This window comes from Oncorhynchus masou, chromosome 22 (genome assembly GCF_036934945.1).
Source record: "Oncorhynchus masou masou isolate Uvic2021 chromosome 22, UVic_Omas_1.1, whole genome shotgun sequence".
Lineage (NCBI taxonomy): Eukaryota > Metazoa > Chordata > Actinopteri > Salmoniformes > Salmonidae > Oncorhynchus > Oncorhynchus masou.
This window is the reverse complement of record NC_088233.1, coordinates 29,872,138-29,897,815: the sequence shown is the minus strand read 5'-3', so window position 1 is coordinate 29,897,815 and position 25,678 is coordinate 29,872,138. Positions and strand designations below refer to the sequence as shown.

General features: G+C 42.6%; 1 protein-coding gene across 1 annotated transcript in view; it reads left to right on the top strand.

The window, feature by feature from the left end:
• Positions 1-25,678, top strand: part of LOC135508815 (protein piccolo-like) — a 118,300-nt gene that overhangs the window by 80,039 nt on the left and 12,583 nt on the right. Inside the window, exons 20-33 of the mRNA XM_064929027.1 lie at positions 2,335-2,426; positions 2,914-2,989; positions 3,132-3,257; positions 7,020-7,128; positions 7,282-7,349; positions 7,439-7,680; positions 8,487-8,546; positions 8,786-8,916; positions 20,391-20,417; positions 21,237-21,330; positions 22,219-22,290; positions 23,810-24,031; positions 24,138-24,216; positions 24,819-25,013. Coding sequence (XP_064785099.1) covers positions 2,335-2,426; positions 2,914-2,989; positions 3,132-3,257; positions 7,020-7,128; positions 7,282-7,349; positions 7,439-7,680; positions 8,487-8,546; positions 8,786-8,916; positions 20,391-20,417; positions 21,237-21,330; positions 22,219-22,290; positions 23,810-24,031; positions 24,138-24,216; positions 24,819-25,013 — 1,593 coding nt within the window. The remainder of the gene's footprint in view (positions 1-2,334; positions 2,427-2,913; positions 2,990-3,131; positions 3,258-7,019; positions 7,129-7,281; positions 7,350-7,438; positions 7,681-8,486; positions 8,547-8,785; positions 8,917-20,390; positions 20,418-21,236; positions 21,331-22,218; positions 22,291-23,809; positions 24,032-24,137; positions 24,217-24,818; positions 25,014-25,678) is intronic.

Sequence of the window (25,678 nt, the reverse complement as noted above, 5' to 3'; positions counted from 1 at the left end):
TTTACTAACCAGAACCTCACTCCTCAACATGCCCCTATGTTTCTATTGGCCCAGCATAGTGTAGTTACTGTTATTTAGTTTCAGAATGCACACCATTTCTCTTTACGTATTTGAAAATATATTTTGGAAAAGACAAGCAGAAACACATGGACACACACACATTAATAACCATATGCAAGTTGATTCGTTTGACAAAGCATTTTCATTTGAATAGCATGTTATACAGTTTTACATTTACTATAAAACTGACCTCAATGACAGGTGAATTAGTAGTTGATGAGCAGCAGAAGGCTCTCTTTCTGACCCTACATCAATAAGAGTGTCTATCTGCCTTGGTTCCAGCCCTAAATGACTCCCTGCTGACACTGAACAGAGATGATCCCAGAATCTTTCATGAGAGTATCAGACACGGTAGAGTATTCTAGTTTAGTTCCTCCCCACTGGCCCTGCTGCCTGCCCTCCACTAATACAGCAGCACCATGTTAAAGGGACACTCCGCAATATGACATCATCATACCCAGCCGTACCCAGCCATGCCTCAAGGAAGGGCGCGAATTGGCAAGACAAAATAAGTCGCCCCACTGTGATGTCATATAGTTGAGTCTACCTTTAGATGTCTAGAATGCTTTAGTATCCATGTGACTTTACAGTAAGTCAATGCTATGCATTTGATATATTTGAGTAAATACCCGTGTATTTGTAGGTAGATCATTTTACAATTATTCTACAATTGCTGTATTATACATCTTTCATGCACTTCCAATCAGAAATGCAAACTCCCTGATGGACTATAATGTAATAAGATGTATTTATTTGCTTTCAAAGCATGTGCTCCACTATATGTAGTTCAGTGCATGTGATATACAGTGTAAGTGGATGGAGACATAGTCCACTGAATAAGTCTGAGATTCAAGACGTTGTGTTGTAGCCGTTTCTAAAACATATAACTTTACACCCCAGCCGGAGGCCCCAACTGGAACATAGAAGGTGAGAGCTGCAGTGTGAACGGTCTAATCCAGACCACATCCCAACCCCATGTAGTTTAGACAATGTCTGCTTCCACCCCACAACACCCCACACCCCATGGTGCTCAATGACCTGATGCTGATGGTATCACGTACACAAACATTTTAGACTCATTTCTGGAATGACCCATTTTTGGATGGTACTTTACACATATCAACCTCATCATGGAATGACCCATGTCTTGATGTTAATGTACTGTAAACATATCATATACAGTAGTGGTTCCCCAATCCATTTCTGGAATGATCCACATTTAAATGGTTCTGTACATATATCAAACCCATTTCTGGAATTCATGTTCATGCACCATTGCAAGGTGGCTCAGATACAGCTCCACATTTAAAAGCTATACATTACCACAACAATGACATATCTGAATACCGCATCAGTAGTTGTCGAGGGTCTCTCACACGATGATAGATGCAACAATGATCATGATGTTAGATCACCCTGATAACAACACCAGCTATCAATGTCCCACCTCACTGTCTCAGGGCAAAGGGAACTACTACTACTACTGTACTGCACTACTGTACTACTGTACAACTGTACTGTACTACTGTACTGTGACTGTGGAAGACACTCTCCTCCGTCCACCTTTAGCGTGTCTCTACTGTGGCCCTGACCCATTGTGGAGATGTTTCACTCACTCTTGGCATGACCTGTTTATCAGCACACACGTGCACATACACGCACGCAAACACACACACACACACACACACACACACACACACACACACACACACACACACACACACACACACACACACACACACACACACACACAGGGGTCCCTCTGCATGCCATAACTAATTGAAATACATCCATCCCCATCCAGTCTCTGAAGGGGTCACTAATCTAATACAACTGGGGATGGGACAGAGCAGGGTTTTCACCACTCTGCCTTCACCTCTCCAGCTAGCTCAGATCACTGATCACCTAGAAGCAGTAGACATGGAGCGAAGGATGTGTTTATAAATTATTTTAAGGGGGTGCTACTCATGCCAATTCCACATAGCCACCTAGTTCCCGCCCCAAGGCACTTGTGTAGATCTGATAATTCACATAGACTCTGCCAAGCCTAGCAGAGAGTGACTTAGAGATATTACAATATTGCTAATATAGATCCTTCGGATCTATATAAAGTGCGTAATATAGGGTCAGGGGCTAGAGGCTAGCGGTTGATTTGGAGTTGGGCATCTATCCTGCTTGTAAAGGGTTTGACCATTGACTATCCCCTCTCTGTCTGTGTCCCTGTCCGCATTTGTCCACCCATCTCCCCCTCCTCATGTCTCTGCCCCTGTGTAGCATACCACCTGAGGAGGGAGGACACTGACTGGTTTGACAAGCCTGCAGAGAGACAACATCGGGTAAACGGACAAGCTCTGGACAGGAGACAGGTTAGAGGAGCTGGATACGTCTAAACTAGTTGACTACATTTAATAAAATACATTATAAACTGGCTGGTTTGAGACTCAATGCAGATAGGCTGAAAGCTGTGGTATATCAGCCTGTACCACGGATATGACAAAACATTTTTTTTTTACTGTTCTAATGACTTTGGTAACCAGTTTATAATAGCAATAAGGCACTTTGGGTGTTGCCTTGTGTCGTGCTTAAGAACAGCCCTTAGCCATGGTATATTGGCCATATACCACTCCAATACAACTCAGCTAGACAGTCACTACCAATGTACATTCAATTATGAGAAAATGTAGGATATTTAAGAAATAAGGTCTTAAATATCCTACATTTTCTCATAATTGAATGTACATTGGTAGTGGCTGTCTAGCTGAGTTGTATTGGAGTGCTGCAGTATTTTTGTTGTCGTTGTTGTAATCAATGTACTGGATCTTGACTTTTCTGATGTCCCTGTCCCTCCCACAGATGAAGTTGATTCCCTATGTGTATCCTCACACCCGGATCAAAGTACAGAGAGACCCCAAGGACAGCAGTGTTTCAGGTAGAGCACTCAAACATACAGTAAACATTATATAAGGTACAAATCTATGGATATTCAAATGGAATAATAGGATCTCAAACTCTGGAATTCCAATATGACATTTCAGGCCTGTTTCACTGGTGTGGGTGTGTGTTCCCTGCAGGGAATGGCCTGGGGATTCGTGTGGTGGGAGGGAAAGAGATTCCTGGGAGTCGTGGTGAGATAGGAGCTTACATTGCCAAGGTTACGCTCGGGGGAGTGGCTGAACAGACAGGGAAAGTGGTGGAAGGTAAGTGTTTGTGTACATGTGTGTGTAAGGTGTAAGTAGAGCAAGAGAAGGAGGAGAGAACAAGAGATGAGTCATCTTCTCTGGTCATACAGGGACACACTCTGATTTAAAGTTGAGAAAGTACTGTGGGTTATAGCCGATGAAAACACAGTTCACAGCAGGTAGAAGAGGTGCAGAGAAATGCTTGCGTGCTAGCTCCCTCAAATATAATACAATAATAAGAGTCAAATAAAAATAACAAGTAATAGAAGAGGTATTATGCATTGTAATAATATACTGTATTTACAAATATAATGTGAGTATGTTAATCTGTGCAGAAAGAAAAAAGGTAAGTGACATTTGGAAAAATCTAACATTCTTATCGTGGTATATCATAACTCCTAAGTTCATGTTGTTGCATTTCAATTTGTACTCGTTCAGCTGGATGAGGTATATTGATCATTTCACAAGTGTTCTGGAGGAGACCCGATAGATAAACTAATGGTTTAAGCAGGAATATATTGTTATATTAATAATACCAGGCCAATGTCAGCTTACTATGAATATCTTTGCCAGGCTCTCTGAGCGCCAGAGAGAGAGAGAGCTTGTGTGTTCGCCTGCGCGTGAGCGGTCGTTTGCACCTGTCATGTCTTATTCTCTGAGTTGTCAGATAGCCAGAAAAAAAGCTCTGTCAACTCACTCTGCCCCTTTGAGATGCCTGCACAGGATTAGTCATTATGCTGTATTTAGCACACACACACACACACACACACACACACACACACACACACACACACACACACACACACACACACACACACACACACTCACACACACACACACACACACACACACACACACACACACACACACACACACACACACACACACACACACTGTCACATTAGAAACTGTATTTAGCCCCCCTCTCCATCTTTCTGCTTCCGTCCGTCATATTTCTGTAAAACTCTTCTGTCTGAAGCACAGATTAGTACAGGCTACAGGCTGAAGATAAGAACGTAGAAGAAACTTCAGAACACAGCACTCTAACTACCAGACATCCTAAACAATGTGACAGTAGATCTCTCCCACTGATATATTTGGGGGATTTACTCTGACGTGGTACATGTTTGAGCATCCAGACCCCCTGTGTTGAACCAGAGGGAATGCCTTGTTCTTTATGGTTCAATAGCATAATCCACTGCAGTTAGGTATGTGAGGGTTCATCTACTCCCTCTCTTTGTCACACTCAGTTCAGACGTGGTGACGCCACACCCTGGCAGTGACGCCAGAGACATGTGACAGCCTTTGCTGAGAGAGGAAGGAGGAGTTTGAAGGACAAACACACACACACACAAGTGAACTGATTTACACACACACACACACACACACACACACACACACACACACACACACACACACACACACACACACACACACACACACACACACACACACAATTGTCTCTCTCTGCATATCCCATCTCCCTACAATCCCCTTCAGTTTGTAATTGTATTTAGCGTCATACAGATTGGGGAGATAATCATGTAGACAGAGTAATTGTCCCAGTGTATTTTAATTATAACAGAATGTTTGGTTGTTTCTGTTTTTCTAACATCTATTACACAGTAACCCTCCTAGGAATGGAAGCAACCATAGTAACATAGTGTTGTTTTGCTCTAATGTTGAGGTTTTATCTGACTTTCTTCAGTGGACGAAATTGCCATTATGCAAATGCTATGTTTTGAGGATTGAACTGAACACTTGTGCCCTCAGGTGCAGAGAGAGAGAGAGAGAGAGAGAGATTGAGAGAGAGAGAATGAGAGAGAGAGAATATGAGAGAGAGAGAGAGAGAGAGAGAGAGAGAGAATGAGACAGATTGAGAGATATAGAGATAGACTGAGAGAGATAGAGGACGAGATAGAGGATGAGAGAGAGAGAGATAGAATGAGAGAGATAGAGAGAGAGATAGAGGATGAGAGAAAGAGATAGATATAGAGAATGAGAGAGATAGAGGATGAGAGAGAGAGAGAGGATGAGAGAGAGAGAGAGAGAGAGAGAGGACAAGAGGCAGAGAGCAGAGAAAGATAGAAGAGAGAATGAGAGGATAGAGATAGAATGAGAGAGATAGAGGATGAGAGAGAGAGAATGAGCGAGATAGAGAGAGAGATAGAGGATGAGAGAGAGATAGCGAGAGAATGAGAGAGAGAGGATGAGAGAGAGACAGAGAGAGAGAGGGAGAGAGAGAATGAGAGAGAGAGAGAGAGAGAGAGAGAGAGAGAATGAGAGAGATAGAGAATGAGAGAGAGAGAGAGACTGAGAGATATAGAGATAGAATGAGAGAGATAGAGGATGAGAGAGAGAGAGAATGAGGGCGATAGGGAGAGGGAGAGAGAATGAGAGAGATAGAGGATGAGAGAGAGAGATAGAGAGAGAGAGAATGAGAGAGATAGAGGATGAGAGAGAGACAGAGAGAGAGAGATAGAGAATGAGAGAGATAGAGGGAGTATGAGAGAGAGAGAGAGAATGAGAGAGATAGAGGTTGAGAGAGAGAGAGAGAGGGCGAGAGGCAGAGAGCAGAGAAAGATAGAAATAATAAAAAATGAGGGAGAAGAGATGAGGAGTGGGGAAATGGGAGGGGGAGAGCGGTAGCATGTTTTAAATGTTTCTGTGGCCTTGACTATCTAATCTACAGAGAGAGAGAGAGATGTTAATTCAATCCTTTGTCGTCACAGCAGCTGGCGAGTTGCTTTCTAAGCAAAAGTCTCACGTGAAGACGAGGTTTCGTTTGTGTAAGTGCAGCCACAGCGCAGAGGCTGCCATGGGTTTGAGTTTGCTGTGCATTTTCTCCCTCTCTATTTCTATCCTACCTTACTTTACTTTCTCTGGCGTGTTCTCTGAGCCTTGTCAGCTGTGTGAACGAGAACCTGAAAGAAAGACGCTCTAGTCATGAACAGAAAAGGCAGTGGTATAATTCGAAGAGTTCGAGCCTACCCTTGAGAAAGAGTTAAGCTTGGAAGCTTGGTTGGGTTGTGTTGTGTTCTGAGATGCACTGAGAACCAGGCCAGGTGTTCGTAGTCTGAGCTAGTCTCATGCCCTGACTGCATTATCGAGAATTTATCTCATTTCGAATTGTCATTTCGAGCATTTATTTGCAGAAAATGACAACTAGTCAAAATAACAAAAAATACTGCATCATTTTTGTTATTTTGGCCAGTTGTCATTTTCTGCAAATAAATGCTCTAAATGACAACATTTTGGGGGGAATTTGGGGGAAATATTGTCAGTAGTTTATAGAATAAAACAAAAATGTTCATTTTACCCCAACACATACCTATAAATAGTAAAACCAGAGAATCTGATTATTTCGCAGTGGTCTCTACATTTTTCCAGGGCTGTGTGTTTACATTGCCAAAGTAAGCGAAATAGATAATAGACTCAAGTGAAATAAACAATCAAAAATGAACAGTAAACATTACACTCACAAAAGTTTCAAAGGCATAGATACATTTCAAATGTCAAGTTATGGCTATGTACAGTGTTATAACGATTTGCAAATAGTTAAACTACCAATATGGGTTGTTTGTTCCTTGTGTTTGTTCTTCACTGGTTGCCATTTTCTTGTGACAACAGGTCACACATCTTGCTGCTGTGATTGCACACTATGGTATTTCACCCAATATATATGGGAGTTTATCAAAATTGGATTTGTTTGCAAATTCTTTGTGGGTCTGTGTCATCTGAGGGAAAGATGTGTCTCAAATATGGTCTCTCTCTCTGTAGGAATGCAGGTATTGGAGTGGAACGGGGTTCCTCTGATGGGGAAGACCTACGAGGAGGTGCAGTGCATTATGGGTCAGCCGTGTGCAGAGGCGGAGCTCTGTGTCAGACTGTGAGTCAAACAGCGCCCTCTCTCCTCTCATCCCTCTCTCCTCTCATCCTTCTCTCCTCTTGTCCATCTCCTCTCAAATGTATCATGTCTCTCTCATCCCAACTTAATTTATATCAAAAACTACATTTGACCTTTAACCTTCCTGTCTCTCAGTGATCTGAACATGCTGTCTGACGCTGATCACCCCCAGGCCCTGGAGAACCACGCCCAGCTGAAGCCTGGTATGTCACTAGTGTGGTTGTGGGTATCCTACATAGTAATCATGACCACTGAGTCATAATGACACATGAATGTGTGTGTGTGTGTGCAGGTGACAGGCAGCGCTCTCCAGGAGTGGATCCTAAGCAACTGGCTGCAGAGTTGCAGAAGGTGTCCCAACAACAGGCCCCTGGGATGGGGCTGGGTGTGGGGGGGCCAGTAGGGGTCCTTTCTGCCCTGGACCGCTCAGCTCTGTTACACTCAGGCAATGCATCGGCCAGCTCTAGTGCCGTCCCCAGCCCCGGCCAGCCTGCCTCCCCAGCCATCAACAAGAAACAACGCCACAGCACCAAGGTACTGCCTCTACCTGTTGTACGTTATGATATTAAGAGCCCATAGCATTCTGTAGAGTGTGTTACTACAGCCATGTGGTTGGTGAGTTCATCATTATTAAGTCATAGACGTGTGTGTGTGTGTGTGTGTGGTGCATGGTGCATGCGTGTGAGGAGGTCTAGATCCATTGCTTTGTCTGCATTGTGGATTATAGGAACATGACACTAATTATATAGACACATGCATGATGTGTGTAGAGAGAGAGAGAGAGATCATGCTAGTGTGGTTGTGTGTCTTTGTGTGTGTGAGTGTGTAAATACACATAGTATTAGCTATTTTCTATGATAGACGTAATAAAATGCATCTCAACCAACTGAATGAAACTTCTCTGACTGTACACCATGACCTTTACAGTCTGTTGAATCTCTCCTCGTGAGTTTCCTCCCGGGTCCTATAGAGTCACTTCAGAAAAGTCTGCTCAGCATTTCCATGACAAGGACAGGTCCTTCATCTGTCATCTGACCAAAGCTATCCTACTCAGGGGCTCTGGTTAACCTACTGCTACTTAAAACCGTAGTATCATGGACATAGTAACTGAAGTTTAAAACCTTAGTATCATGGACATAGTAACTGAAGTTTAAAACCTTAGTATCATGGACATCGTAACTGAAGTTTAAAACCTTAGTATCATGGACATCGTAACTGATGTTTTCAGGCTGGCCGGAGGCCACACTAAAGAAAGAGGTGTAGTATGTGTGTTAATGTGAAGCGTGTGTATGGATATCGGTATAAACAGTGTATAATTGCTACCTGTGTTTGTTTTTCAGTCGACAGCAGACGTGCAACTGCTGAAGCCTCAGCCTCGTCCTGTAACAGGGGAAATACAGGCAAGCCTGCTGTCAGTCTCACACCTGCTTTAAGGTTTCATACGTTCCACAGTCTGAAGTCTGTGAAGTGGAGTGTGACTTTAATTCCTCTTGAATCCCCTCACTTGATTGATCCACTTAAGTCAAGGGCTATATGATTAGTCAGCCCCAGGACCTAGTGTTGAGGAACACTGATGTGCACACCTGTAGAACCGAGTTAAACATACTGTTTGTATCTATGACCTCTCTGCCATCTTCAGCTCCAGATCCACTACGACAGGAACCTGGGGAATCTGATAGTGCATGTCCTCCAGGCCAGGAACCTTGCTCAGAGAGACCCCAAAGAATACTCTGACCCCTTTGTCAAGGTCTACCTCCTACCAGGGAGAGGGTAAGGCACTGCTTTCATCAGTCTGTCTGTCTGGATGCCATTCCCTCTCTCTCTCTCTCCCTCTCTCTCTCTCTCTCTCTCTCTCTCTCTGTCTTTCTCTTCATCTCTCTCTCGCTCTGTCTTTCTCTTCATCTCTCTCTCCCTCTCCCTCTCTCTCCCCTCTCTCTCTCTCTCTCTATCTCTCTCTTTCTCTCCCTCTCTCTCTCTCTCTGTCTTTGTCTTCATCTCTCTCTCTCTGTCTTTCTCTCTCTCTCTCTCTCTCCCTCTCCCTCTCTCTCTCTCTGTCTTTCTCTTCATCTCTCTCTCTCTCTCTCTCTCTCTCTCTCTCTCTCTCTCTCTCTCTCTCTCTCACTGTCTTTCTCTCTCTCTCTCTCTCTCTCTCTCTCTCTCTCTCGCTGTCTTTCTCTCTCTCTCTCTCTCTCTCGCTGTCTTTCTCTCTCTCTCTCTCTCTCTCTCTCCCTCTCTCACTCTCTCTCTCAGTTTGTTTGTTGTATTCTAAGGAGTATTGACCATTATATGATGGGCCTTTATTAAGCTGTGTTAGATTTTCTGTGTGCTCTCTGTGAAGTACAGTAGAAAGCTAGGAGCACATATAACTGACAAGATAATGACACATCCAACTGTGGGCTACTCTCATTCCTTATCTCCATGACTTCTAACTCGCCTCAGTTGGCATGGGGCGGCAGGGTAGCCTAGTGGTTCGAGTGTTGGACTAGTAACTGAAAGGTTGCAAGTTCAAATCCCTGAGCTGACAAGGTACAAATCTGTTGTTCTGCCCCTGAACAATCAGTTAACACACTGTTCCTAGGCCATCATTGAAAATAAGAATTTGTTCTTAACTGACTTGTCTGATAAAATATTGATAGATATTACAACTTGATTTGAAAATCAAAGCATTCTATTTTCTCTAGTGGACTGATATTGTGTGTGTGGATTCTATATTGGCTGCAGTGCTCTATTCCTGAGTGCTGTGATGTGATTTTGTAGTAAGGTGTTTAGTAATTATCAGTTTAGTAACATCTCTTCTTTCAGCCCCCGTATCCCTCTCTCCTTCCCTTCATCCTTGTCTCCATCCCTCTCTTCCTGTGAAAAGGCAGAGATCGATATTTATTTAACCTGTAACCCTATCTGCTTTCTACTAATGGCCCTACCAGCCCTGTTCATGGGATTATATACAGTACAGGTCCTCCAACCACACACACACACACACACACACACACACACACACACACACACACACACACACAGAGATGCATGTATGCACACACACACACACACACACACACGCACACACACACGCACACGCACACGCACACACACACACACACACACACACACACACACACACACACACACACAGATGCAGGTATGCACACACACACACACACACATACACACACTCACTCCTCCCAAACACTCCTCTAGCTCAAAAGAGAATACCGTAGACGGCACATGTCAAACGTTTGATTTATGACCCTATGTCCGGGTGACATGTGCATGCGCAAAATTATCACGTGGTTATGCCCATATAAGGGCATCCTGTTCCTGTTGTCATGTGTTAGAGTGTGTGTTAATTTATGCATTTATGCATGCAATTTATTGCATCTATTCCTTTGAAGTTGTCATGATGGTTGATGTGTAGGGACGTCGTTGAACTGGGGGGTATGTGTTCGAACACTTCAAAGAGGATGGCCCCACACCCCCCTATTTTATTGACCTTAGGGACCCAAGAAATGCCACACGAGTATTATATTCAGCCCTTGGCTGAAGATGAACATTCAGAGAAATACGTGTTTTATAATTTTGAGACGACTCAGCAATAAGGTGTTCATTTACCTATTTTTGTATCTACCATGACTTTCAAGGGTTAAAAGTGGTCAGCAGAGGGGCCCAATTGTGCACTCCTCTTTCTAAAACACTTTAGAAAACCCCAATACAGAAACTTAACATTTATAGCTCACAATTCTAGAGCCTATGACTCCTATCTCCTTTTGAACAAGGCGTTGCACCCAGTGACATAGCTCAAGGTAGTAAGATCTTGTGTTTTGTAGACCCCGCCTTCAACCAGAGATACATTGACAGCTTAAGTGTCTTACCCATGAGATTGGATCAAATGCCTGAGGCATTTGAAAACTAGGTGAAAGGTTGGTTCCCTCATTTCTTCACATCTGAGGAGAATCTACATTATTTTGGATCTTATCCCAGCCCCAAAATGTATGGGTGTGATCAGATGTCTCCCAAAGAGCGAGAGAGATTCATGGTACGAGACAGTATGTCATTGCACCTTTGATCTCCACAAAGAGATGGAGTCATACTGTGATAACAATGTAGTTATACTTTGTGAAGGATGCCTCAGATTCAGAGAAGAGGTAATCAAAGATGCAGGCATTGACCCTTGGAGTTGTACAACTATTGCATCGGCATGCATGAAAACCTATCGTACACACGTTTTACCTCCAGCATCTATCGTTATTCCATCGCCAGACAACTACCGACGCCAATTCAAGTCATACTCTAGTGGGTCCTTTCAAGGGTTGGAGTACTTGGCCAAGGATAAAGACATTTTTATTCAACATGCTTTGAATAAGGGTGGGAAGGTGTTTGGGCCTTATCATGTAGATGGATACACACAGATTGACGGTGTTGAGACCGTGTTTGAGTACAACGGTTGTTTCTTCCACGGTTGTAAATCTTGCTTTGTGCCCCAGGCCATGTGTGTCCTAACCCAAAATAATTTTGGGGAAATGTACCAAGAGTTCCAAGACAGATTGGAATCTTTACAGGCTAATTATGTGTTGAAAGTGAATGTGATGTGGGAGCATGAGTGGATTGCACTCAAAAAGTCTGATCCTCATGTTCGAGCCTTCCTTTCCAGCTTTGACACCCCAGAACCCTTGGAACCCCGACAGGCCTTGTATGGCGGCCGTACCAATGTTTTGACATTGCGGTATTTAGCGCAACCCGACAAGACAATAGGATATGTAGATTTTACATCCCTTTATCCTCATGTAATGAGTTCCTCATGCTATCCTATGGGGCATCCTGAAATGATTCACCGTGACTTTGACTTACCCCAAAACTATTTGGCTCTGATCAAAGCAACTGTCTACCCTCCTAGGGGTTTGTTTATAACAGTGTTGCCTTACAAGGGACCTCAAGGAAACATTTTCTTTCCCCTTTGTCGCACCTGCAGTGAAAACAACAACCAGGAAAACCCTTGTGATCACTCAGATCAAGAAAGAGCCCTGACAGGTGTATGGATCACAGCTGAATTTTCTAAGGCTCTAGAGACGGGGTATCGTGTGGCCAAATTATTTGAAGTGTGGAACTTTTCCAGGAAATCAGACACTCTTTTTAAAGAGTACATCAAGACCTTCTTGAGATGCAAGCAAATGGCTTCAGGCTATCCTGCATCGGTCACAGATCAAGAGAGCAAAGACAAGTACATTCAAGACTATCATGACAGAGAAGGCATACTTCTTGACCCAGACAGAATAGAGGTCAACAAAACCAAAAGAAATCTGTCAAAATTGTACTTAAACTCTCTTTGGGGGAAGCTTTCCCAGAGAAGCAATATGCTAACAACGTCGATCAGTAAAGACCCCAAAGAATATTTGGAATTGGTTTTTTCAGACCAGTACGAAACTTCACATTTTTCATTCTTGAGTCAAGACATTGCCCTGGTGCAATGGAGACGTAACAAGAAGTGGGTTCTACCCCCGGGTAATGTAAATGTGTTTCTTGCAGCATTTACCACGGCCCACGGACTTGAACTGTACGCCCCCATGGAGCAGCTTCAGAGGCGGGTTCTTTACCACGACACAGACTCTGTGATCTATGTAAGCAAACAGGGTGATTGGAAACCCCACTTAGCAACTATCTGGGTGGTTTAACGAGTGAACTCGAAGATGGGGACCATTTCACAGAATGTTCCTCCTGTGGTCCCAAAAGCTATGCTTTTAGGACTAAAGACAATCACGTGGTGTTGAAAGCCAAAGGTGTGACTCAAAACTATGAAAATAGCCCATGTGTAAACTTGGAATCAATCACACGCTTGGTCGATGAGTTCATAAACGACCGGAATAGTGACTTGGAGATTTTGAGCTCCTACAAAAAGATTGTTAGGGATAAAAAGGGTTTCCATCTAAGGAATGCCCCACTTACTAAAAGATTCAGGGTAGTCTATGACAAGAGACTGCTTTTGCCTGACGGGACCACATTGTCCCTTTGGCTACTAACTTATGTTACAAGCCCCGTGTGTCTTAAAGCTTCAGATATAATGGCTGCTGTAGAAGGTTTTGACCCCAGGTTGCAACTACCATTTTCGGCCTTAATCGCAGGCCCATTCAATAGCGGTATAAACTGTTTTGTAAAAAGTATTTTAGAGAATTCTGAACATGTATTATCTCAGAAACCTAACAATATTGTGTGATTGTGTGGTGTTATCAAACGTTGTATGATGAACTGTTGAAGAAAATAAAAATCACGTTTGTTGAAGGAATACCAGAATCTCTGTCTGATGATACACTTCTCCCTCCTCATAAAAATAATCTGCTGGTTTTGGACGATATGCTATTTGCAGGTAGCGAACATCCTGAAATTGCACAAGCTTTTACCCAATATACTCATCATAGAAACCTGTCCGTGCTTTACCTGGTGCAGAATGTGTTTCACCAAGGTAAAAATAGCCATACCATTAGTTTGAACACCAATTACATGGTTTACACTCTAGCTCAGCAGATGTATGGATGGAAATCCTACTTCATGGAGAGCTATGAGGACGCTACCAAAGAGCCATAAATCGTGGACAAACAGCGGGAAATGATTTGGAAATGATTTGGATATGGCCATGAAGGATATTTTGAACCGAAAAGGATTGAACCTCTATGAAAAGGTCCAAAAATACACAAACCTCTTGCAAAGGTATTTGGCCTTGGTAAAACAAGGTGAATGAGAGAACAACCATTTATCGCTTTCCCTGCTGGACCATTCAAATGATGACGCACCTAGAGAGAGTCAAGCCCCTGTAATACCTGTACCTGCGATATTACAGGTTGAAGACCAAATGCCTGTTGAAAATAACATTATGCATGACATGTTGACACACGTAACAGGAAAAATGTTAGATATATTATGAACAAGATAAAATACTCAAAGGGGGCCGCTACTTGGAATGACAAAGGAGAGTTTGTCCTTCAGGGCGATGTTGTCAAGGGTTCCCATATGATGGACTTGCTTAAAAGTACTACTGCAGCCCACAAGGTTGCTAATGACAGAAGACCTCCCGGGTGGCGTCGGTTTCTTAAGGCCCTGGCAATCCTCAACATTCCCCTCTCTGGTGTACCCAACTATAAGCTTCGTCAACAGATTCAAACTTTAAAACAAAAACCTTCAACGAGCTACAGTACCCCCAAAGATGTCCCAACAACCCCTCCCCCCTTTGAAAGGGATGATGATAACTCATTTACCCCCCTAAACATCTCCCGACCTTTTCCTAATCCCGATCTCTCAGGATGGTTAGACTTTTGAATGACTATGATTAAATTCAATACATTTTACTTGAAAAATTAAGCAAATTAACATTTGTGGCATTCTTGAAACATTTGACTTGAGCATACGCCTTGATTACACGGTCTTAAAGGACACATATTTGAACACAAAATGGCCACTCCGGCCATTTCTCAATAGGTAATTCATCACAAGCCCACACTCCACAAAATTGTTTTCCAATCAAGCGGCTTATGAGCCCCTCCAGCTCTTGGGTATTCATGTCTTTGCTCAACGATCCTTAATAATAATGCACTGAGACTTCGGCCATTCACTTCCAAGATTGAATCAGAGCATGCATAAACAATCATGCTAACGGTACAGGCTAAAGGTGTACGGAAAGCAATTTCTAGCCTGAGGTTACCTTGTGACACCACAGACAGATTTCCTGAGGTGTCATCATCAGGTAATAAATTGAAAGCATACAATGTGTAACCATCTGCAAAATAATTTCTGTCAATAGATAAAGAGAGATCTTTTAGATGCCTCCCGGTAGCCAGGAATAGATTGTAAAATTCTCGCACAGATATGTTGTTATTGAATTGAGGTTGGAAAGCCTTAGCAGGGACCTGACGTCCGTCCTGACAAAGAGCTACATACTCTGCATTAAAGTGTTGAAAATTTAAGTTTTTTTATGTAAGCTGCCCGTATACGAGGCGTGATCAACCAAACCTATAACCATAGTTAAAGGGCCTAGAAAAAGGTTTTCTTGACTGCAGATTCTGCTGCCCACAGGTATGCTAAAGGTTTTCATGGTAATTCTTCAGAGAGGGTAAAGGGCATTTCCTTTCATCAAAGCCTGTGAGTGACCCAGACAAACGGCCGGAGATACAGACACTTTTTTAATAAAAAGCGTGGCCCCCAACACTTTTAAACTAAAGTCACCGTCTTGGGCAGACATCAGACAAAACTCATCCTTAGCTCTAGTTAATTTTAGTCTTAAATCAACCGAATTTAAGAGTAAACTTTCTTGAAAGAAAATGTCAGAGTGTACAGGGCCTAGCAGATGAAACTCTCGAGATTCGGCACAGTAGCGAGCACGTGCCTCCAGTCCTTTGTTTGCACCGGTGAAAGGGTCTGTCGATTCCACAGAGACTCCTGCTTTATCCTTGCTAAATAGCCCGGCACTGAATTGTGTCCTGAGAGTGTCTTCGGAGTAGTTGAGTAAAGACTCCATGATGGCCCTATAAGGGTATGTGGCACTGCTTCGACTGATTAGGCATTCACCCAAAGTCACATGCACTTGGGAGAGGATGGTGGCCTCTGGGTAATTAATGAGACTCACTTTGGCATCGTTTGCAATATTAGTAGCATCTCTTTTGGTCACTTTGAGACGTAAATGCACCAAGGTGTTGTTGAGGTCCAGACAGTTACCACCATAACTGGACCTATCTATTGAAAATGCGCCTTATACCTGGAGGTCTGTTTTTGGGTCTTGGAGACAACATCATAAACCCCGAGCCTTTTTGATGCTCGGCATCTGATGACGCCCTTCTGGTCATAGCATTGGCTACAACCTCACTTATATATATCACAATATTTTTAGCCGCTGATTTTAAATGTGGTTTGGCTATGCTGAGGCCTCTCTTCACAAATGGTAAAACCATCCTAAAGAGGTTACGAAATATACCTCCTATCCCTGGACTGTAAATGGTCGGGGATCCGTGATAGCCTGGTAATCCATTACCCACTTCATCAACATAGTATGAGACATAGCGGTTAGGATCGAGATGGTGGTTGTGTACCATAACCATTTAATTTATTTACTTGTATTATTAGATATGTAGAGAGGTTTTGCTGGGTCTAAAGTGGAGTTTTATAATCGTTTTACCATAAGTAAATTCAATGTTTTCGTTCTGATCTGTTTTAAGCTCAACCAGAATGTTTTCAATATATTTCTTGCTTACAGGTACATAGTGTGGCTTGTCATAGTTAACAGTGACTACATCACCATCCTTTCCCTCTATATGAACTGTTGTCAGGAGGGGCACATAACTGTCTCCTACCCTTTGATAGGATATGATGTCGGTATACACAAATATGTTGTAAAACCCTGCTTTGAATAGGGTTGTAGATCAAGAGTATTTCCATATTGTTCAGGGTTAGGAGTTCGTTCAACTCTGAGACGATCCTGTTGACATTTCTATAGAACCCTTTTTTATTCTTTACAAGTTTCAGAGGTTCCGATATCCTTTTGCAAAAAAAGTCACGGTCCTTAGCCTTGATATTATACCAGCTATGGGAGTATGTAATCTCGTTGAGACCTACTTCCCTGGCCTTCTGATAACTCTATAGGCTTTGGAATATTGGTTGTATAATTCAAACTCTGATTATTACGATATATATGTGCAGACGCATTACTGGGGAGAGTCAGGTAGAAGCCGCTGTGTTCCATGATGCACTCCTGTGTACACGCGAATGATGTTGTATTTATCATGCATGAGAGTTTAAGTTAACCCCCGATGCCTCCACCACATCTTGCTTTAATACCCAACTGTTGAACTTTTGAGGCCAGTTTTTCCAACGGACCAACATGAATATTTTACCCTTTTCTCTCTTCTGATCTAGAAACTCCTCCACGTGAAATAATTTGTCTTTACCCATCTGTAACTTCTGTAGTTCCTTCTCATATTCTTTTAACTTGTAGACAGGGGGTATGTCCGGCAGACATTCGGTAATGGGCAAAAAATCATCGTTGTAACCTTGCTCATATTTTTTGTCGAAAACACCCCTCAACTTGGATATACGTACCAAGTCCCCCACTATGAAATTTTTTTTTTTCTTACAGCGAAGGGGGAACAAACCATTCAGATTTTTAAAGACTTGAAAAGAGTTTTCAGAAGAGACCTCGGAGGGCTTCATCCGTATACTCTTGTTGTAACCCTTCACTAAATCTTGAACTATATCGATATATACTGTATATGCGTGTTGTGAAATATTTCCACACTCCTTCATAGTTCTGTTAAAGCGTTCAACAACTGAAGCTTTCAAATCCAAGCCTGTAGCAAAATGTACTATATTGTGCTTCTTCATGAGTTTCTGAAAAGTATTATTCAAAAATGATTTTCCGCCGTCAGTCTACACTTTCTTGGGGGCTCCTCCTTCCTTCCAGATAGAGTCAAAGGCCCGGGTCACCTCTGCCCCGCTCTTATTTTTTAAGACCCTTACAAATGCTATTTTAGAGAAAATATCTATGACCTTTAGCATGTAGAGATTTCCATCATTTTGTTCGGCAAAGGAAGTGCATAATATACAGTGGGGCAAAAAAGTATTTAGTCAGCCACCAATTGTGCAAGTTCTCCTACTTAAAAAGATGATGTAATTTTGATGTCATTTTCATCATCATCATCATTTTCATCACTTCAACTATGACAGACAAAATGAGAAGAAAAAAAATCCAGAAAACCACATTATAGGATTTTTTATGAATTTATTTGCAAATTATGGTGGAAAATAAATATTTGGTCACCTACAAACAAGCAGGATTTCTGGCTCTCACAGACCTGTAACTTCTTCATGTGGATGATCCAGAAGAAGATTGGGAGAATGTCATATGGTCAGATGAAACCAAAATATAACTTTTTGGTAAAAACTCAACTCATCGTGTTTGGAGGACAAAGAATGCTGAGTTGCATCCAAAGAACACCATACCTACTGTGAAGCATGGGGGTGGAAACATCATGCTTTGGGGCTATTTTTCTGCAAAGGGACCAGGACGATTGATCCGTGTAAAGGAAAGAATGATGGGGCCATGTATCGTGAGATTTTGAGTGAAAAGGGCATTGAAGATGAAACGTGGCTGGGTCTTTCAGCATGACAATGATCCCAAACACACCACCCGGACAACGAAGGTATTGCTTCGTAAGAAGCATTTCAAGGTCCTGGAGTGGCCTATCCAGTCTCCAGATCTCAACACCATAGAAAATCTTTGGAGGGAGTTGAAAGTTTGTGTTGCTCAGCAACAGCCCCAAAACATCACTGCTCTAGAGGAGATCTGCATGGAGGAATGGGCCAGAATACCAGCAACAGTGTGTGAAAACCTTGTGAAAACTTACAGAAAACATTTGACCTCTGTCATTGCCAACAAAGGGTATATAACGAAGTATTAAGATAAACTTTTGTTATTGACCAAATACTTATTTTCCACCATAACTTGCAAATAAATTCATAAAAAAATCCTACAATGTGATTTTCTGGATTTTTTTTCTCATTTTGTCTGTCATAGTTGAAGTGATGAAAATGATGATGATGATGAAAATGACATCAAAATTGCATCATCTTTTTAAGTTGGAGAACTTGCACAATTGGTGGCTGACTAAATACTTTTTTGCCCCACTGTATATTATGCACTTCCTTTGCCGAACAATGCTTTGCCGTTGTTGGCTCTGTACAAAAAGAGCGTCCAACAACTCTAACATTTTCAATTCCATTAGATCCCAACTTTTAAAAGGAATAAGCATGCGCAACATACAATCCCCTGTCAGGCCTCCATCACGAATGTTTTGGATGTGGGTTTCCTCGTTGCTGATATAGAACTCCACGCATCCACATGGAAGTCCATTCTTTCTTTGTATTTTCACCCTGTGAAATATTCTTCCTGAGGAGTCAGGGGTACCTTCCCAACGGGTCTCGTAGCCCGTGAACACGCTATACCCCTCTGTGATAACTCTCAGTTTGGGACACATCACCTTGTGAAGAACCTGCCAGTCTTCAAGCCCGTAGTCCACTCCTAAAGTCTGGTCTGTATTTTCTTCTCTTTCGGCTACAGTATAGAGGTTCACTCTACAGGCCTGGTAATCAAACTGATAACCCCATAGTTGTCCATTAGACATCATCACTTGATCTTTCAGCGCAGTTGCGGGCGGTATTGGGTTCTATACACATTTAAAAATGTTTTTTGGCGCATTGTATATTGTTGCTTTTTACTCTGACCTTTCTCTATGTTTCAACCGCGGTCCTGCTTTAGTGTTACGGTCATCACTGCTTTGCCACTGATCACAAAATCCATGTTTAATTTCTTTAGTGGTTTATCATGGCCGCATGTGTTGTTCTGGGTCTTATTTATAATGCATCTGCTCCTCACAATATCCCCAGACATTCCTGTTTCACAGACAACAGTCCTAAGGTCAATAAAATAGGGGATGTGGGGCCATCCTCTTTGAAATGTTCAAACACATACCCCCCAGTTCAACGAGGTCCCAACATATCAACCATCATGACAACTTCAAAGGAATAGATGCAATATATGCATAAATTAACACACACTCTAACGCATGACAACAGGAACAGGATGCCCTTATACGGGCATAACCATGCGATAACTTCACACCAGGATGTCCTGACTGGATGCCCAAATATGGGCATGCACACGTCACCCGGAGATAGGGTCATAAATCAAACGTTTGACGCGTGTATTCTCTCTAGCTCAGTATACATGGACTGTTTGATCTGTGTTTTAACAATAGGCAGTAGTAAATATACCATGTCTTTATGTTTCAATGTTGTCTTTCTTTATCTCCTTCCTTTTATGTCTCTGTTTCTCTGATGGTTTCTGTCTCTGTTTCTCTGATGGTTTCTGTCTCTGTTTCTCTGATGGTTTCTGTCTCTGTTTCTCTGATGGTTTCTGTCTCTGTTTCTCTGATGGTTTCTGTCTCTGTTTCTCTGATGGTTTCTGTCTCTGTTTCTCTGATGGTTTCTGTCTCTGTTTCTCTGATGGTTACTGTCTCTGTTTCTCTGATGGTTTCTGTCTCTGTTTCTCTGATGGTTTCTGTCTCTGTTTCTCTGATGGTTTCTGTCTCTGTTTCTCTGATGGTTTCTGTCTCTGTTTCTCTGATGGTTTCTGTCTCTGTTTCTCTGATGGTTTCTGTCTTTTTGCGGTACTTGTTGTTTGTTGTCTCTACCCTCCTATCCCTCCCCTGGACTCTCAGACAAGTCATGGTAGTCCAGAACGCAAGGTAGTGTAGTGCTTCTCCTGCTTCTCTTCTTCTCTCCTCTCCTTCTCTGCTCCAATTCTTCTGTTCTTCTCTACTCCTCTTCTCTCCTTCTCTCCTTCTCTGCCCCTCTCCTTTTCTTCTTATCTTATTCTATCCTCTGCTCCTCTCTCTCCTTCTCTCATTCTCTGCTTCTCTGCTTCTCTGCATTCAGTCAGTGTTTTTCCCCACGTACATTTTCCGCCTCCAATGTGCTTTTCCTCGCATCATTATTCATGGTTATCCATTTTGCGTTGATAAAAGCATTCTCATGCTCTTCCTCTCTCTCGATCTAACCTTTCTCCACTTTATTTTGCTCTCTATCTTTTTTCTCCTATTTGTATCTCTGTCATCCTAAACAACTCATGATTGTATGATGTGCAAATTCAGCCAAGAACATTGCCGGGTTGAAATCAAGGTTGAAATGTGAAATCATTCCATGAATCAGAAATGTTTTTCACCCTACGCTCATCATCTCTGCTACAGGAGAGGAGCTGTGCCTCACAGTCACATATTGATTCAACCTTACAGACATCACTATTTCTTTGACTTTCTTTGACTATTTCTATGATGTTGTGATCCCGTCTAGCCAGTGTGCCTATGCAATTTACTCTCATCCAACATTTGCAAGACATCATGATGAAATAATTATATTGAATCAGATATTCAATTATTGACATCCTGCTATATCATCTCTATATCTACCATCAAATGTAATTGGAGAAAATCTACAATAATGTGGCCATATTAACATACAAAGACCACGTCTGAGACTAAACATGTCCCTTTGTTATGACATCACAGTGCTGAGAACAAGAGGAGGACCAAGTACGTCCAGAGGAGTCTGAACCCAGAGTGGAACCAGACTGTCATCTACAAGAACATACACCTGGAACAGGTAGGAACACACACACACACACACACGTGCATGCACACACACACACATGCACCTACTAATGCATGCATCACACACACATCCACATTAATGTTGAATGTTTATGTTAATCTTATTTCCAGTTGGATTGGTAGTTCTGAATCTTTAGGGATTGTCTGACTATCCCTCTGCAGCCTTGGTTCCCATTACCAATCCCCTGAAGCCCATAGCACTGCTGACCTGGTTAGGTTAAACAACCCCCTTACAGACTACCAGTCACCAGAGAGAAACAGAGACAGAGACATCTTCATTCAACATAACAGTAGCAGCTTAGCTGCAATTCAGACAATGTAAGATGAGTGCAGCCTGTTCATTCGGCGCTCTCTCTCAGCGGACAGTAGTGTCTGGAGTCTAGTGTCTCTTCTGGGACTCTCTGCTGTTAGCTACTTCTTTCTATTCTGCCCACTGAGGTTGTAAATGCTGCTCTATTACCCACTCACTCTCCCACTCCCCTGCCAAGCACACACACACGCACGCACGCACGCACGCACGCACACACACACACACACATATGTGTGAATACACAGTGTACAACTATTTCTCCCTCCATTCAGACCTCCCTTCCATCTCCTCCCATCATACTAGATCACCAGGACTGTGTCTGTGTGATGTGTAAGGATAAGATCAATGACTTCAGGTCATAATCATGTTTTATACATCACAAGATCTTGGTAATACAAAATACTGACTGGCTGGTTGAGTGATATACAGTACGACATGGGTGTTGTACTTGGCATAACTCGTTTAAATGTATTTGTTTATTTAATCACTTTTCGCTCATCCTCTCACTCTCTCTCTCTCACTCCCCCACCTCTCTCTCTCTCTCTCTTCCTCACTCTCTCTGTCTCTCAGCTAAAGAAAAAGACTCTGGAGGTGACAGTGTGGGATTATGACAGATCTTCCTCCAATGACTTCCTGGGAGAAGTGAGTGTCTCCAGAATCAGACACACTCTGGTTTAGATGTCACATACATTTACTTCAGTCATCCCTTTACCCTAATGTCTCCTGATGCCATGTTTTTAAATGTTCTCTAGCCAAAAGCGGCTCATATTTCCAGCCTTATTGCTCCCCTCTCAACAAGACTTTATTCAAAGCTAGTTTCATTGTTTGTCAGTCTATATAATGAATCCCACAGATCCTCTGCTAAATGGAGAAGGATCCTAATTGTTTATAATGTAGAATGGTGGTTTGTTCACAGCAAACCTTGAAATATACTGACTATACCAAACATTAGATACACCTTCCTAATGTTAGTTTTCTCCATCCCCCTTTTGCCCTCAGAACAGACTCAATTTGTGGGGTGTGGACTCTACAAGGTGTCGAAAGCGTTCCACAGGGATGCTGGCCCATGTTGACTCCTATGCTTTCCACAGTTGTGCCAATTTGGCTGGATGTCCTTTGGTTGGTGGACCATTCTTCATACACACTGGAAACTGTTGAGACTGAAAAACCCAGCAGTCTGGTACCTTTTTTCTGACCCATTCACCCTCTGAATGTCACACATACACAATCCATGTCTCAATTGTCTCAAGACTTAAATATCCTTCCCTTCATTTACACTGATTGAAATGGATTTAATTAACAAGTGACATCAATAAGGGATCATAGCTTTCACCTGGATTCACCTGGTGAGTCTATGTCAGGGAAAGAGCAGAGCTCAGATTCACAAAAAGTTCTTAGGAAGAAATGTTTACTTAACTGCCATTTTTCACTTAACTATAGACTTAAGAAGAAAGTTAAGACAAGTTGCTATTCCTCAAAAAGATTATTGGAAACGTTCTAGTGCTACTTCTTATGTTACTCCTTTAGCAAAAAGTTAAGAAGAAATTAGATTCTGAAAAGAAAGTTCTTTTCAAGGTAGCTAAACCCTTGTCTTAAAATAAGGACAGTGAGAGAAAAAGCTCACGAAAGCAATTTAACATGTTGAATTCACTCACAAACTTCATGTGAAAGTTTCTGTATTGATTAGTTTAAACCTAAGAACATGTTTTAGAACAGTAATCTCAGTAGGAAATATGCTAACATGATTGCCATTGCTTAACTACATAGCCAGCTAAAACCATTGCCTAGCAACAATTATTTGGAAGAAGATATTTGAGAAGTTCGTAAGAAAATCACTAAATCGTTAGTTGGGGAATTGCACTTACAAACTATCTTATTCACTTTTTTTCTCAAGAAGCTTCTTAAGTTTTTGCGTAAGAAGAGTTTTTTGAATCTGGGTTCAGGTGTTTGTGAATCTGGGCCCAGGTGTTCCCAGGTTTTTGCTTGTTTTGTATACTCAGTGTATATTTGCTGTGTTTTCCTATAAGTCTTTGCTTACACAAGCATACCTGTCTAATCTTTCTTTCTCTGTCTCTGTCTCTCTCTCGGTCTCTCTCTCTCTCTCTCTCTGTATCTCTCTATATCTATCTCTGTCTCTCTCTCTCTCTGTATCTCTCTCCAGGTGTTGATAGACCTGTCTAACACATCCCAGCTGGACAACACTCCTCGCTGGCTGCCTCTGAAGGAGCAGAGTGAGAGCATCGAACACAGCAGAACCCACCACACCGCTCAGGGGCCTGGGGGGCCAGGAGCAGGGACAGGGCCGGGACAGGGGTCCGTTGCGGGGCAAGAACCAGGACAGGGCTTGGGGCCAGTGATGGGCCTCGGACAGGGGCAGGGACAGGTACCGTACTGTACTGTATTCATTGTCTACTATCTATCCTTGCCATCATTGATTGTAACTTACTGATTATAATGCATATAGCACATTTAATTGATTTGCATTGCAGATGGGGGAGTGCCATGAGTCTCCTAAGAACTCTGTGATAAAGAGCAGGAGCCACGGGATCTTCCCTGACCCAGCAAAAGGTAGAGCCTCTTCCAGCTGCCTTGTTGCTTTTAACCAATGCTTGCTATTGTGTGGTTTAGCCACTCAGTTGCTTTACAGTTTTTCTTCATTTCCGTTTTGCTGATTGCCACTCTGTTGTCATAGTGAGAGAACATGTAGTCATGGTGACAGTTTTGCTAATGGCTGTCATAATTATACTTTTAGTGCCAGTCACTTATCTGGCTCAGTGCCCTCCATGTTGTGGTGTCATCCTTGTTTTTTGTCATGTAGCAGATGCTCTTATCCAGAGCGACTTACAGTTAGTGCATTCATCTTACGATAGCTACTGTAGGTGAGACGACCACATATCACAGTCAGAGTAATACAATTTCTTCTCAATAAAATAGCTATCAGCAAAGTCAGTGCTAGTAAGAAAGGGTGGGGTGTTAGTTCAAGGAAGTCAAGGTTATTCTATTTTTATGTTTTTGCCACAGTACAAATGTGTAACTACTACATGGCTCTTTTAGTGACTATTGTTACCGACTTTCCCTTTATCTCCTCTATCTCCTCTCCCTCTCTCTATCACTACCTCCTCCCTCTCCTCCCTCCTCCTCCCACTCCTCCCTCCTCCTACCTCTCCCAGACATGCAGATGGTGACTCTAGAGAAATCCCACAGTAGTCCAGGCAGCTCTAAGTCTTCTTCAGACGGCCAGCTTCGTTCCCATGGTCCATCCCGCAGCCAGAGCAAGAGCAGCGTCACGCAAGCCCACCTGGAGGATGCTGGGATAGCTATAGCTGCCGCCGAGGCTGCCGTGCAACAGTCCCGCCTCCAACCAAGTAATCCCCACCCCTTCCTGTGACATACTTCCTCTCGGCTCTGCCACGCATGCTAGCTCATCATCTCTCCGTTTATCTCTCCTCTTGTTCTATCACTCCTTCTTTTCTCTTCTTTTCCTCTCCCTTCTGTTCTGGCCTTCTGATTGGTTCTTCTAAGCAATTAGATGGTTCCTCTAAGTTCTATTCTGTTGGGTTTTCTTGTTTGCTCTAGGGGTGTAACACCCACTGATCTAGTCAGAGTCCATCACTAAAACATTGCATGGCAGATCTTATAGTAGACCCTGGCCTGTGGAGAAAACATCTCAATCAAAAATCCATATTAAAAATGAATTTATAAACTGCTGTTCTCACACTAAACACTGAAAATGTGTATGGTGCTCCGTTTCTCTGACGTTACTGCGACGTCTGCTGGGTTGGGGAAAGTAGGGCACAGCACTGTTTGGGCTCAGAGTGAGCAGATTTCCATCATACACACATCAGACACTCACAATAGCCCAGAGTATGAACAGTAACACACAGGACAGAGACGAAACAGCCACAGTTCCCAGTCTAAATAGAGTGAGGATATACATGTCTCTCTCCTACATGGTTTCTACTGTCTCCCAGTGTGATCCCCTATCCATCCTCCAGGTCTAGAAACCATGATAGAGCTTGACCCCCAGGTT